This window comes from Bipolaris zeicola (genome assembly GCF_000523435.1).
Source record: "Bipolaris zeicola 26-R-13 unplaced genomic scaffold scaffold_86, whole genome shotgun sequence".
Taxonomy (NCBI): domain Eukaryota; kingdom Fungi; phylum Ascomycota; class Dothideomycetes; order Pleosporales; family Pleosporaceae; genus Bipolaris; species Bipolaris zeicola.
Window position 1 is genome coordinate 25288 of NW_006912135.1, and position 13539 is coordinate 38826.

Sequence of the window (13539 nt, forward strand, 5' to 3'; positions counted from 1 at the left end):
CGTGCTACTCGTGCTACTCGTGCTACTCGTGCTGCTATCAGATTCATCAGTCAGATGGAGGGGACGGAGGGGACGGAGCGAGACCAACACACGGCGCCGTCGGATGGATACTTCCTTGGCCTGTCCGCTCCTGCCCGCTGATTGGCTGCTCCCCTCCTCAGCCACTGCCAACCTCAGTTGCTCCGAAATCCCTGCCTGCCTGTGTCTGTGTCTGTGTCGCGTCTCCAACCATGGAATCCGCTCCGCGCTACTCCGCCACGCCTGCACTGCGTCATTTTCACCTCAGGCCCTGGCATGCCGTGTCCGCTGCACCTTCCATTCTACTTACCACAACCACCCGCAACCGTCAGCAATCCACTTATCGATCGTCAGGCACCGCATCTCCACGCCTCCCGCTTGCCTCCCTCGACCACTCAGCTATCAAATCGAACCTCACCGTCCTTCCTAGTGGCCATAGTGCAGTCAGTGCACACCAACTTCCTCCTTCCCTCCAGCCCTCAACCCTTTCTCCCTTTTCTAGCCACCCCCATTGTGCCACCGAATTTGCTGTCTGCACCCGCCACACGCGCCACACTCGCACGCCACACCCCTCGGGGCTTCCGCATTGGCTAATCTCCATGCGACAGTCTCACCGATTGGTTATCGCTGCTTTAATCTCCACGACTCGTCCATGGCTGCAACAGATCGTCGACAGGTAATTGCACCACACGCTCTATTCAGTCTCGATCTCGGCGGCGGGACGATCATGACTGCACAGGCAGATGGCAGAATCAGGCGACACCGCTCCCGCCACGTGATGCGGACATCTGTTGTCCGCGTCTCACAAGTTGTAGGTAGTATACTTACTACTACTATGTACCACTCCAACAGCAAGTTGGCCAGACTGCACGTGACGTCTTACCCCGACTCATGACATCGGTGTAGTATATACAATTCATGGCATCCTAGTCATCACGATCCGAATGCTTCCACAATGATGGGGTTATCTATGGCATAGACATACTGCCTCATCTGCTATCAATAACATCTCCTCAAAGCCATCTCCCGGGCTAGCCAGGGGCTCATGTCGATACGACAACACAACACAAAAACACAATCAACCATATGACAGATGAGTATCCATTCAAAAGCACTGTCCATGGCCGGAATGCCACCCCCCCCCCCCCACATACCATACCATTTCCATGACAACATATATACTAGTACACATACTACAAATGAGCCTTTGTCTTATCCTCTTCACGGAACCGTTTCGGCCAAATGCCCTGCTTGCCCGGTGAAAGAATGCCGTTTGGGTCCACTGCATCCTTGATCGTCTCGACAAATCTCCGATATGCATGGTTGTTGAAATCGTACAGCGAGGCAACGCGATCTAGGCCCCTTGTCAGCTCCTACAAACTCCACAGCAAAAGACCAAAGATACGTACCCATGTAATCCACATGACTGCGATAATTGCTATACCCCTTGTTTTTGCCCTGCTCGAACAAGTCGTCAAAGATGTGCTGCACCGCCTCTAGCTGCCCTACATTCAACTTGTCAAACGTCAACATGTTTACAAAAATCACATGACGTTCGTGCATGAAGAAGTCGCAGAACAAGTCAAATCCATGCTTTTCACAAACCCCCTTGGCCGTCTTGACCCACGACAAAATCTCCTTGCCATTCGACGGGATAATCGGACTGTAGTCGCAATGTGCACCAATGCCCCCTCCAGACTTGGGCAAGTTGAATTTGACCATGGGCAGCGACCAGAGAGAAGGCACTCCGACAAAGAAGCCGCCCTCCACCTCAGGCACTGACGCTGCATCGAGCGTCTGGCCCTCTGGTGCAGCAAATATCTTGCCCTCGAGCCGGCCCTTTGGTGCCTTTTGCACGATAATCTTGTGCAGCTGGTCGAAATGCGCTTGAATCACGTCTTTTGCTCCGTACAGGCCAAACTTTGCATTCCAGTACCCAAGACCAAGCTCCGTCTGCAGCTCTTTGATCCGCCAGTCAGGAATCGGCGTCTTGTGTTGCCAGAATTGTTCGCGCTGGCCCACCATACCGAGCCACTCTGTCACGTTGGATACATAGACGGTGCTTGGCAGTAGGCCGTCGCGGCGCAGCGGGCCAAAGATGTCGGCAATTGTTTCGACATCTTCGAAATCCGGCATGCTAAACGTGCATGACATGTAGGCCTGGGGCGCGGGTGTGAGCCAAATGCCGAGTTTGGTCACGATACCGAGGTTTGACTGTAAGAAAAGGCCTTCGATGCTGGGGCCAAAGGTGAACTTGGAGAGATGGGCAGACGGAGAGCCGGACACTGCGAACTGGCCTGACCGCACCAGATCGCCGTTTGCAAGCATGGCTTCGAGGCCAGCAATGTGCTGGTGGTGTGTCGATGTCGGCGTGAAGCCTGTGCCGCGATCGAGCGTGTTGCCAACGACGGAGCCCCAGCCCAGCGATGGAACAGACGGCCACACATTTAGCTTATTCTTGACACAGTAGTCGTAGAGGTCTGTAAATGTAACGCCCGGTTCCACAACCGCGTACGCGTACTCGGCATTGACTTGGATAATCTTATCCATGCGGTGCAAATCTAGTGCCACGGAGCCCGTCACTCGCGGTGCCGGACCACCATATCTATTCCAAAACGTTAGAAGCCATCTCATTTCATATTGAAAAATCTCAGAGAAAGAGAGAGAGAGAGAGAGAGAGAGAGAGAGAGAGAGAGAGAAGAAAGAGAGAACAAACCCTAGATTCTTTCCCCTCGAAAACGTCCACACAGGAATCCCAAACTCATTCGACACCTTCAGTACCCCCCTGAGCTCCTCCACACTCTTCGGTCTCACCGCCGCACTAGGAACCTTTCTCGTATCCTCCGCTTCATGCAGCTCATACGGATCAATATACTCGACTAGCTTCTCCTCGCTATCGTACACCTGCTCGGCCCCAACCACGCTCCTGTATCGCGCGAGCGCTACATCGAACGTCGAGCGCGAAAGTCCCGGTGGTAGCACGCGCGGTAGAGGTTTAGTAATGGAGTCGCGGAAGAGATTGTAGTGCGTGGATTGGTATGTGGGATCTGTGTATGCGGGGATTGGAGGAGGCATATTTGTTTTTGTTTTTGTTTTTTTCTTTCCCTTCGGTCTAAGTAGTTTAAGTAAGGAATTCGTAGAAAAGGAAAAAAAGAATAGGTAGTTGCAAAGGGTAATTGGTTTTTGTTTTTTTTTAGAAAAAAATCCAAATACGCAATATTAGAAAGTATGGTAATCGCTTGATTACAATGATACTCTTGGCTTCTTCTTCTTCTTCTTCTTTCTTTTGTGCAATCGAGTCTAGTTATCAAGGAAGGAAGGAAAAATAATTGCCTTCCTTTATTTAATATGCCCGCTCGTGTTGGGGGCGATTCTGCGCGTAATGGACAAGGTTCCGACAAGTAACCCTTTCTCCGCTAATGTGGGGTACCCTTTCCCCACATTCTCTCTCTCCCTTTCTCCACCCTCTCCGGCTCGGGTCTTATTTTTCCTCTAGCCGTTCGGTGGGGTTAGCTCCAAATCCATTCGTGTACGTACTACATACCTACAGGGTGTTGGGGAAGCAATTGGTCTTAGGGGGGAAAAACGAGGGGCTACGTGGCTGGGTGTGGTGGGTGGGCTTATACTCAATGTGTTCACCTCGGGTCTGGGGTGGGAAAGACAGTAACTACTGTTATGTATGGCATCCAAGTGCCGACCACCATCCCAGCGGCACCGTTCTCTTCCTCGGAGTCAGCAATAAATCTTTGCGCTTAAATTTTATTGTGAGTAGCAACCATTGAACATTGGGTAATCCAGATTCTGTCTTGACTGCATCGCACACAAGATACGGAAACCAGGGTGGCGCGTACTTATCTGTCAGAGCCTAGCCTCCTTAGTCATATCTGACTTGGCATTGTGTAGATATAAGCTCAACGGACACTACCTTAGCTCACTAGCTGTTCGTCCACGGTGAACATAGACTATATGACCATCTCTACTCTTGTTGCCCTTAATTCGTGTCTGTCGCAGTTAGCTCTAGCTTATCTAGCCACTAATTTAAGAGTTAACTAACGGTCGTTTTTTAGCTCCCACAGTGTCTTTGTCCAACTTTTACGTCTGATAGTATACGCTGCTACGTACACAGTTACGATCATCATGTAAAGAAACGTGATTCTCTTAACAGCATACTATAACTCTGTAGCAGAAAAGTGTGAAGACTCGTAAATATCTTAGTAGGAGAGGGTAAGAACAGCTATCAAGTAGTATGACATAGGGAGGACGTTTTTAGTACCCTAGAAAATCAAAGGAATCTAGCATTTGTTACTTTGATATAGACCCCTACATGTTCCGTGGTATGTGACCGGGCGCAGTACAGTAGCTTGCCGCTTGATTACTCCTCGAACCCTCATGTTTAGAACCAGATAGTATCGAGCTGCTTGCCCAAACTCTCATTGGACAAGGCACAACGACACGCGGCTTTGCAGCATAACATACTAGAGCTTCACCATTCCAAGCCTGTCTTTCGTTCCCACACCTTGACAACCGGTGTTGTTTTCAACTCAGGAAATTTGTCCTTGTGTAAAAAGACTACACGACGGAAGATACGTTCGAGAAGAGCGCGCCGTGTGACCTCTGGAAACTTGCAGTTATTGCAAAGACTATCGATCTGCAAACAGTCGATATTTGCAGCACCAACCGATGCCTGTCCATTTTAGAACTTGTATCAAAAGATCAATGAGAAGGCAGGGGTATATATGTACTTCCGAGAGGCCTCGCTGCTTAAGAGCTTCAAGGATACTTCCCCACACCTGAACCCCACTTAGTGTAGATACAGCAGACCAGGAGCCAAAGAGCGATTCGATCACCACTCTTGTATGCTATGTATTGCGTTAGTCTTTGATGATGCAAAAATGACACAGTATTCGTTCGTACCGGTAGTACACGAGCGAATACAAAAGGCATAGCCTTCAGCTCGGGAAAAGCCTGCGGCTCTGCAATTACCCATTCCACTAGTGAACCTTCAATGTCCTTCTTTATTCTCATAAAATTGACAAATTGTCCGGATTTGGGGAAAGCTTGGACAATACTACTCCGAAGCTCATCCTTTGTGCGCGTCTTACTTTGACCACCAAGGCCGCTTGCAACTATGCGCTAGTCCTTGTTAGTCACGAGCAGTCGCGGGAACGAGTCTAAACTTGCCTCAGCTGCAATTCGGCGTTGTAGATTGTTCATTATCGTCTCGGTGATCTGCAAGTAATCGTTGACACACATTTCTGGAGTCAAGGAATCTGTTCCCCACAACAACTGCAACACGGGCATACCAAAAGACTATAGAAGTTAATACCAGTAATATAAGACTTGGCTTCGACTCTTACCCTGTCAATATTGTCATTGCTCTGAGAGCGGCTAGTGCGTGTTTCGGCATCGGCCTCTATACCTGGGACTGCTGATCCGAGGTCACGGTCCTCTGTTAACAAGCGCCGCCTAGTAACTACGATAGCCTGCGTGGTCGCTTTGGTAATTGGTGCTTCCTGGATATTTGGTTCTCCAACAGAATCCTCAGTATCCTCGAATTTGATGATGGTATTCCTGTGTGAGGGTATGCCGTTGTTCCTGATATCTAGCGTTGACTGACTTGGAGCGGGTGTCACGCGAGAAAATTGGCCATTGTTCATCAGAGTAAGCTCTGGCCGGACCAACATTCCGCGGTTGCCTTTGTGAAGCTTATCCAAGCTTTCAACCTATTTCTGGAATTCCGCTTGGGATATGCTGTCTAGCAGTGATTGCATGTCAAGCCTCATCTCCTTTCTCGATGCTTTGGATCCCAGCATTTGTTGGGTGGTAGGCAAAGTATGATATGCAAACAGATCAGCAGTACGAGGGAAGGCATGTTGTACAGCTTCTTCAGTGACTTCATTGGGGTCGATATTCCAGTTCCATGTGGCTGAGATCTTTCTATCTTTCTGCCTTTGAGAAATCGTGTTGGAATTTGAAAAGCTATTTTCTGCTGGGGTTGTTTGGCGTTCCACATCTACCAGGGCGCCGTTCAAGTTGTTATCGTAACTGCGTGATGGCGTAGCCTCCTGAAGCCCCCTACTATGATTGGTTCTCTTGTTCTTCAGTGGACGAGACTCTTCAACGATAGTATTGCTAGAGCCCAAGGTTCCTTCGTCATTTGGAGTCTTGTGTCTTTCTCCAAGCGCGGCCTGTACAGCCGAGGCTACCTGATCGGGCGTATCGAAGTATCCAGCTAACATGCCTATCAAACGGCGTATCATCTCCGGTTGAAAGGCCTCTATCGTTCGCTGTATGTTCGCTGGTTCGGCTCGTTTTTCGCGCATGTGCTGCTCCACGGCATGTTGTCTCATCTGCTTCAGAATATCATCAGGGAAGCAGATGCGGACAAGACCTTTGACAGCATCTCTGAAGAGCTCGTCATTGAGGCTTGTAGTAGTCGACAGAACTTTGATTCGGAACGTCCAATCCTCGTCTTTCGACAGGGGCGTGTCGGATCCGCTACAGGTAGATGAGCTAGTTGAGTGTATGCGCGTTCGCTTTGGTGCCGTTGCGCCGCTGTTTGACGACTTTTCCGCCTGGGGAAGTTAGTACACTGGTGCTGTTACGCACTGACAAGACTGCTTACGCGTCGTTTCTTCGGTGTATCAACCATGATGTAGAAGTAGGAGTTGGCCTAAGAAGCTGATAGCTTTTTGTCCGCTGACAAGATAGGGTTGTTGACAGTAAACGCTGCTGAGCAGTGTAAGTGACCCACTTATTTGTTTGTTACCAAATCTGGGTGAAGGTGAGCGTATAGCTGGCAGGCGCAAGAGCCATGACGGTGAGGGAGCTTGAACACGGTTTAAGCTTAGGCCGATAAGTATTTCTGATAAACTTCATATAGAGTAGGTCTTTTGACAGCCCGGCTAGCGGTGTGGGAAGGGGGGCTTGCAGCTCGAGCTCCATTTACTCTATCCGTCCATTATCTCTAAACCGCACCCCCTTCCAGCACCGCCAGCCGGACTGTCTAAAGACCTACTTTATATATGATTTCTTCTTCCTGGCTCGATTGGGCTGGTAGAGATCGTGGTGCTCATTACGTGACTAGATGCTGTCCCCGCACTTATGGGAATTCCTAATATCTTATCACAGTTGATTAGAGAGAGAGTGTGTGTGTATATGTATTCAGATTTATCGTCCTATTCAAAAGCCTTCTCTTTCTCTGCTAGACAAAAGCCCTTCTTCTATCTACAGCATCGTGCTATATTGATATAAGTTTAGGGTGATACCTTTTGAAATCCGCAAAAACTACTAGCTACAAAGGACGTTACTCTAGCGAATGGCAATTAATTAACGTAGAGTTTCTCAGAGTTAATTGGATCGCATTGCTTCGTTGCACGAAACCCCACCTCTCTAGGATTGATCCTAAAATGCAACTAAAGCTACAATCAAGTAATTGTATGAAACCGAGAGGAATGAACGTTGCACTATCTTGTCAGCGGACAAACAAGCATTAACTTTTCAGAGCTAGGTAATTCTTACTTCATTTAGTAGCAGACCATTCAAAAAAAACAGATCAAACATGACGTTAGAGCTACAACAAATCATTTCAATGCTGGATGCCCATCTCATTTGCTATTCTAAATCACACAAGGAAAGAGATGGCTCAAGGTGCCTGCAGTAGGACCTCAAACTCAAACGGCTCACAAAGCAAGCTGTACTCATCTAACGTCCTCGGTCCACAGCTACCACTACCCAATCCATGATGCTGAGCATCCAACCTCAGGACAACCTCCTCCCGCTTGCTCTTCCTCAGCTCATGCGGGTGGCCCGCAGCAGCCACATCCTTCATCCTGTAGTGGCTGGCCTGGAAGTCGAATAGCTTCCTCTCTGCCTCCGCTTTGCCTGCGAATTGAGCAAGCAGGCCTGCGCCACTGCCATTGGTAATGCTGACGTAGCGAGTGTCTGTCCGGTTTGCTGATTCTTGAGGGACCTCGTAATCGACCCACAGCTCGTCGATGCTCGAGGCTGTGTATTTGCCAACGGGCTGGGAGAGCTTACTGTCGCGGTATGACTCGCCGAAACCGCGGCCGAACCATTCGACTTTTTGAAATTGCTTTGGGAGTTCTAGAACGAGACCGATGCGCGGGAGTGTGCGCGGCAGATTTTGGCCCTTGGGTGTACCGGCAACGTGGACAGAGAGTGTTCCGCTAGCATGGAATGTGTATGTAAGAATGGTGTCAATCGACCAGGATAGGACTGGAGGGGCCACACGCTGGTGCACGGTGATCTTCAGAGTGTCTGAGCCAGACTGCGACCACTCGACCTTGCGAGTTGCTGCCTTGGCGTGTTGTAGATGCTTGTCTTTCCAATCCCAACCATCTTGCGGTATGTCGTTATCGGTAGGAGCGCGGAAGACGTCAAACACTGGTGCTTCGGAGACAAGCTCGGTAGATCCCTGCACCCATGAGGTGAGCGAACCATGAACCGTGTTAAACTTCCATGTGGCACCATCGGCCGTAATCTTGATTACCGTCTTAGATTCGGCTTCTACTTTGATCTCTTTGCCCTTGGCCTCGGCTCGCTGCAGTGGCGCGACCGGAGTAATTGGGACTTGCGTGTTTGCAACCTCGAAGCCTGCCTTGAGGTACGGCGTGGCTTCCTTCAACTGGAATGAGATGCTGAGCAGAACTTCGCCCTTGGATTCTTCAACCTTTGGAAGTTGCAGATCAAAGGTCTGGCTTGGTAAGATACCAGATGGAATATCCAGGCTTCCAGATCCGGTTTCGGTTCCAGACTCGGATGTTGTAGTATAGCTGCAGCTCAAGTGGTCTAGTGTGATAAAGTCATATCTGTTGATAAATGTGGCTTTCGAGGCACTCGACTCTAGTAGCTGTACTGGCTCGATAGCTTTCTTGTACTCGACTAAACCCGCATTTGGCTTGTGGTCAGAGTTGACGAGTCCGTCCATGACGAATGTTGCATCGTGAACTTCTTCTCCAAAATCACCACCATATGCGTAGAACTCTTCTCCAGTCTTCTTGTCTTTGGTGAGAAGGCCATGGTTGGCCCATTCCCAGGCAAAACCACCTTGCAAAGTGGGATACTTGTAGAAAGCATCGACATACTCTTTGATGTTTCCAGGGCCATTACCCATTGCATGTATCTGATACAGTTAGCCGAGTCGGATATGTCTAGCATACACTACTTACAAATTCACAGAGTATGAGTGGCTTCTTCTTCTCCTTGTCCTCGCCAAACCGAACAATCTCGTCGATGGGAGGATACATCCGGGAGTACATGTCCATAGTATCGGCGTAGATATCGGCTTCGTAGTGAATAGGCCGGCTGTCATCATACGCCTTGATGTGCTCGTACATGGCTACAAAGTTGCATCCCATGAACGCTTCATTGCCCAAGCTCCAGATGATGACGGAGGGATGCAACTGATCTCTCTTTACAAGAGCCTCAGCACGATCAACATAGGCGTGTGTCCAATCCTTGTTGTTGGTCGTCCACTCTGCAGCCTCTTTACGAGTGAGGAGCTGGCGCTCGCGGAAAGGCATGGCGCGCTGCTCCGTGCTGAGCGCTGCGTCCGAGATGCTTTCGAATCCGTGGCATTCCAGATCCGCTTCGTCTATGACCCAGAAGCCCATCTCATCCGCGAGATCGTACAGCCGTGGATCATTCAGCTGGTGCGATGTGCGGATAGCGTTGATGTTGTGACGCTTCATAGTCAACAAGTCTTCTTTCATGAATTCGTACGGAACAGCACGGCCACAGGTGGGGTGGTGTTCATGGCGATTGACTCCACGGAAGACGACTCTCTTACCATTGACCAAGAGAAGGCCGCCTTTCATCTCAACCTGCCTGAATCCAACGCGTTGAGCAACAACTTGGTCACCTGTAGATACTACAAGATGGTAGAGGTTTGGTGATTCGGCAGTCCATTTTAGGGGGTTCTTGACTTGGATGCTGAGGTTGGTTTCGCCGTTGCTGTCAATCTGAGCTTCTGTAGAAGCAACTTCTTGCTTCTTTGCGTCCAGAAGCTTTGCTGTGACCTTTCCAGATCCAGTGGCGGTGATCTTGAGCTTGAGCTCAGCATCAGTGTAGGAAGAGTCGAGGAGCGTTTGTGCAAAAACGTTCTCAATTCTAGAAGCCTTGGGGAACCCGACTAATGAGACATCTCGGAATCTATAGTCATAAGCACCGAACAGGCCAAGAGAAGCGCCGAAACTTACATGCCACTCAACCACCACTGGTCCTGGTCTTCAATATAAGTCCCGTCACAGTGCTGGTAGACCCTGACGGCCAACGTATTCGCCCCGTTGAGATCGACAAAGGATGTAACATCGAATTCGTCAGGATTTCTGCTACCCTGGGAATACCCCACTTCCTTTCCGTTGACCCAAACATGAAAGGCGGCATCGACACCTTCGAACCGAAGGCGGATCTGGCCGTCCTTGAGTGCTTGGGGAACTTCAAACTTGCGGACGTACGAGCCCGTCTCGTTGTCTGTGAATGGGACATTGGGCGGGTCTACGGGGATGTGGTAGATGACATTGGTATACTGGGGGCCTTTACCAAAGCCTTGCAGCTGCCACATGCCAGGCACGGCAATGTCACTCCATGATGAAGTGTCGAAGGTGGTCGACTCGAAGCCTTCGGGCGCCTCGAACGGAGAGTAAGAGTGGTGGAACTTCCATGTACCCGATAGGCTGTGTGTCGAGGACTTGGTCAAGTCGGCATTGAGAGCATCAGCCTCGGACGTGTAGTTGTGGAAGTAGGCACGTGCAGGCAAAGTGTTCTTGTGAAGAACCTGGAGATTGTTCCAGTCCGGGACGCTCTGGGGGTGCTGACCTGAAGCCATTGTTGACGAGTTCAGAGGGGATGGCAGTACATTGCTCGACATTTGTGCTCTCTACCTCTTTCACTTGTGATATCGCAACCCCGCCTGCGGTCGTCGATGACCACATTGGGGAAGCCGTCCGCTGGTAAACTGTTAGCCGAGCCATGTGCCTGGTCGAATGAGGGCAGCAACAAGCGTGACACGATGAAGGGAGCTTGCAGCGGAATAGGAATGGGACGATGTCCGGGCGCGTTGAGGGTTCCATGTGGCAGTCGGAAGGCATGCTGCACGTGGCTAGCCCGCTTCTCCAGGCTCTCCGCGAAATTTTCTCCACGCCCCGCTGCCCAGGCCGACTACGCCAAATGCTCTCTCGCCCGGCGCATCTCGATTCATAATTTGGCCGAGCTACCCAATTTTTTGATTCGTGGCCGTGGCAAGATCGTTGACGCGTGGCGTCGTGCAGACGGTGCGTTCTGGCAGGTACCGTCGCTTTTGTCCTGCATCTGGGCCTTGTCCCGCCCCTCGGGAAGGCTTTTCCATGGATCGTGACATGATTGAATCCTAGTGCTCTGGTGAGATGCATGCTTTGGGCGCTCCGTGCCTCCTCCGGTCCCAAAGTGGCATTGTTACCGCACATCACTGGCGCACTTGGCTAACGGTGTCTTGGCCGTGCTTAACCATCGGTCTTCTAGAGCATGGGCAAGGCACGGGAGCCATGTCAAGCATGACAAGTGCCTCGGTGCCATGCCTTAGGGTTGCAGGTAGTGGTAGTAGTTTGCGGAGAAACATTGACACTATAAGATGACCCAGTCGTCCGGGTTCTCTCCAGCTTTTCAGTGGAGCGCAATTCCATATTTCTTCTCCACATCCCGAGTCGTAGTCGTCGTCTTCTTCGTACAACATGGCAGAAAAGAACGAGGACATGGGCGCCGTGACGCACCAGCTCAGTGCAGTCGACGATGACCTGCAGCACAAGACCGTCAAGGAGACGAACGTGGCCTCTGTCGCCCTGGGTAAGTTTGCCGAATCCTGCTCTCGAGCAAAAAATGCTAATTGCACAAAGCTGCTGCCATTGAGGCCGAAAAGCCAAAGCTATGGTCTCCAGGAATGATCAAGCTCTACATGATCATGGGCATCGGATACTTGGTTTCCACGCTCAACGGTTTCGACAGTTCCTTGATGGGCTCAATCAACGCCATGGAAGGCTACCAAAAAACCTTTGGCCTGACTGGCGAGGGTTCCAGCACTGGTATCATCTTCATCATCTACAACTTGGGCCAGATTGCAGCATTCCCCTTTTGCGGACTTTTGGCCGATGGCTGGGGTCGCCGTCTCTGCATTTTCATTGGTTGTGCGCTCGTACTGGTCGGAACTGCCGTCCAAGCAACGGCAAACGAGATGGGCCACTTTATTGCTGGTCGCTTCGTCCTCGGATTTGGCGCCTCAATCGCCTCTGCAGCAGGTCCCGCATACACTGTCGAGCTTGCCCATCCCGCTTACCGTGGAACCATGGCCGGCATGTACAACAACTTTTGGTGGGTTGGCAACATTCTGGCCGGCTGGACCACATACGGAACCAACCTGCACATGGGCGACTCTGCGTGGTGCTGGAGGATCCCAACCATTGTCCAATGTATTCTGCCTACCATTGTCATGGCTCTGATCATGTGTAAGTCTACGCTATTCTAAGATTTTCCATAAAGCCCAAAAGCTTACTTTGACACTAGTCTTTCCCGAGACGCCACGATGGCTCTTGGCAAACGACAGGCGGGAAGAGGCGATTGCCATCATGGCCAAGTACCACGGCAATGGCAACGAGGACTCTCCCATTGTGCAGCTCCAACTCCGTGAAATTACCGAGGATTTTGCTCAAACGACAAACGAGAATGCTTGGTGGGATTTCCGCGAGCTCGTACACACGCGTGCGGCGAGGTACCGATTGGCAATGGTGATTGCCATGGCCTTCTTTGGCCAATGGAGCGGCAACAACGTCGTCAGCTACTTTATGCCTGCCATGGTAAGTCTTGATATGACGATGCTACACCCTTTGATTACACCAGACTAATTCCATGGGGATTTTAGATTAAAAACGCCGGTATTAAAGATCCCAACAAGCAGCTTCTGATCAACGCAATCAACCCCATCTTCTCCATGCTTGCGGCCATTTACGGTGCGACCCTGCTCGACACGCTTGGTCGCCGAAAGATGCTCATGGGCGGTCTCTGGGGCGGTCTCTTTTCCTACATTCTCCTCACCGCATTTACCGCAACCGCCAAGCCGGACAATAACCTCGCGTACGGCACCATTGTCTCCATCTACTTGTTTGGCATCTTCTTCGCATGGGGCTGGACGCCTCTGCAGACGCTCTACTCTGTCGAGTGTCTGGAGAACCGAACTCGCGCCAAGGGTTCTGGCCTCAACTTTCTTTTCCTCAACATCGCCATGGTGGTCAACACGTATGGCATTTCGGTCGGCATGGAGGCGATTGGCTGGAAGCTCTATCTCGTCTACATTGGATGGATTTGCGTCGAGATTGCCGTCATTTTCTTCTTCTTCGTCGAGACTGCTGGCAAGACGCTTGAGGAGCTCAAGGAGATTTTCGAGGCGCCCAACCCCCGCAATGCCAGTCTCCGCAAGACAAAGGTGGAGATTGACTCGAGCGGTCAGGTGCACAACATCCAAGAGTAGACCGA

General features: G+C 50.7%; 4 protein-coding genes across 4 annotated transcripts; 1 reads left to right on the plus strand and 3 right to left on the minus strand.

Moving 5' to 3' along the window:
- Positions 1-1211: 1211 nt before the first annotated feature.
- COCCADRAFT_5514 (vanillyl alcohol oxidase) lies at positions 1212-3093 on the minus strand (the record flags this gene model as incomplete). The annotated part of the gene is made up of 3 exons (XM_007714643.1): positions 1212-1372; positions 1428-2623; positions 2735-3093. The coding sequence occupies 3 exons, from the start codon at positions 3091-3093 to the stop codon at positions 1212-1214; spliced, it is 1716 nt and encodes a 571-aa protein (XP_007712833.1).
- A 1408-nt stretch (positions 3094-4501) lies between these two features.
- On the minus strand, positions 4502-6670 carry COCCADRAFT_37263 (uncharacterized protein; the record flags this gene model as incomplete). Its single annotated transcript, XM_007714662.1, has 7 exons — positions 4502-4702; positions 4761-4877; positions 4933-5144; positions 5196-5328; positions 5376-5733; positions 5866-6593; positions 6644-6670. The coding sequence occupies 7 exons, from the start codon at positions 6668-6670 to the stop codon at positions 4502-4504; spliced, it is 1776 nt and encodes a 591-aa protein (XP_007712852.1).
- Positions 6671-7663: 993 nt separating this feature from the next.
- COCCADRAFT_97675 (glycoside hydrolase family 2 protein) lies at positions 7664-10867 on the minus strand (the record flags this gene model as incomplete). Its single annotated transcript, XM_007714663.1, has 3 exons — positions 7664-9163; positions 9210-10191; positions 10239-10867. The coding sequence occupies 3 exons, from the start codon at positions 10865-10867 to the stop codon at positions 7664-7666; spliced, it is 3111 nt and encodes a 1036-aa protein (XP_007712853.1).
- Positions 10868-11747: 880 nt separating this feature from the next.
- On the plus strand, positions 11748-13534 carry COCCADRAFT_5518 (uncharacterized protein; the record flags this gene model as incomplete). The annotated part of the gene is made up of 4 exons (XM_007714644.1): positions 11748-11859; positions 11910-12515; positions 12574-12863; positions 12929-13534. The coding sequence occupies 4 exons, from the start codon at positions 11748-11750 to the stop codon at positions 13532-13534; spliced, it is 1614 nt and encodes a 537-aa protein (XP_007712834.1).
- Between the last annotated feature and the right edge of the window lie 5 nt (positions 13535-13539).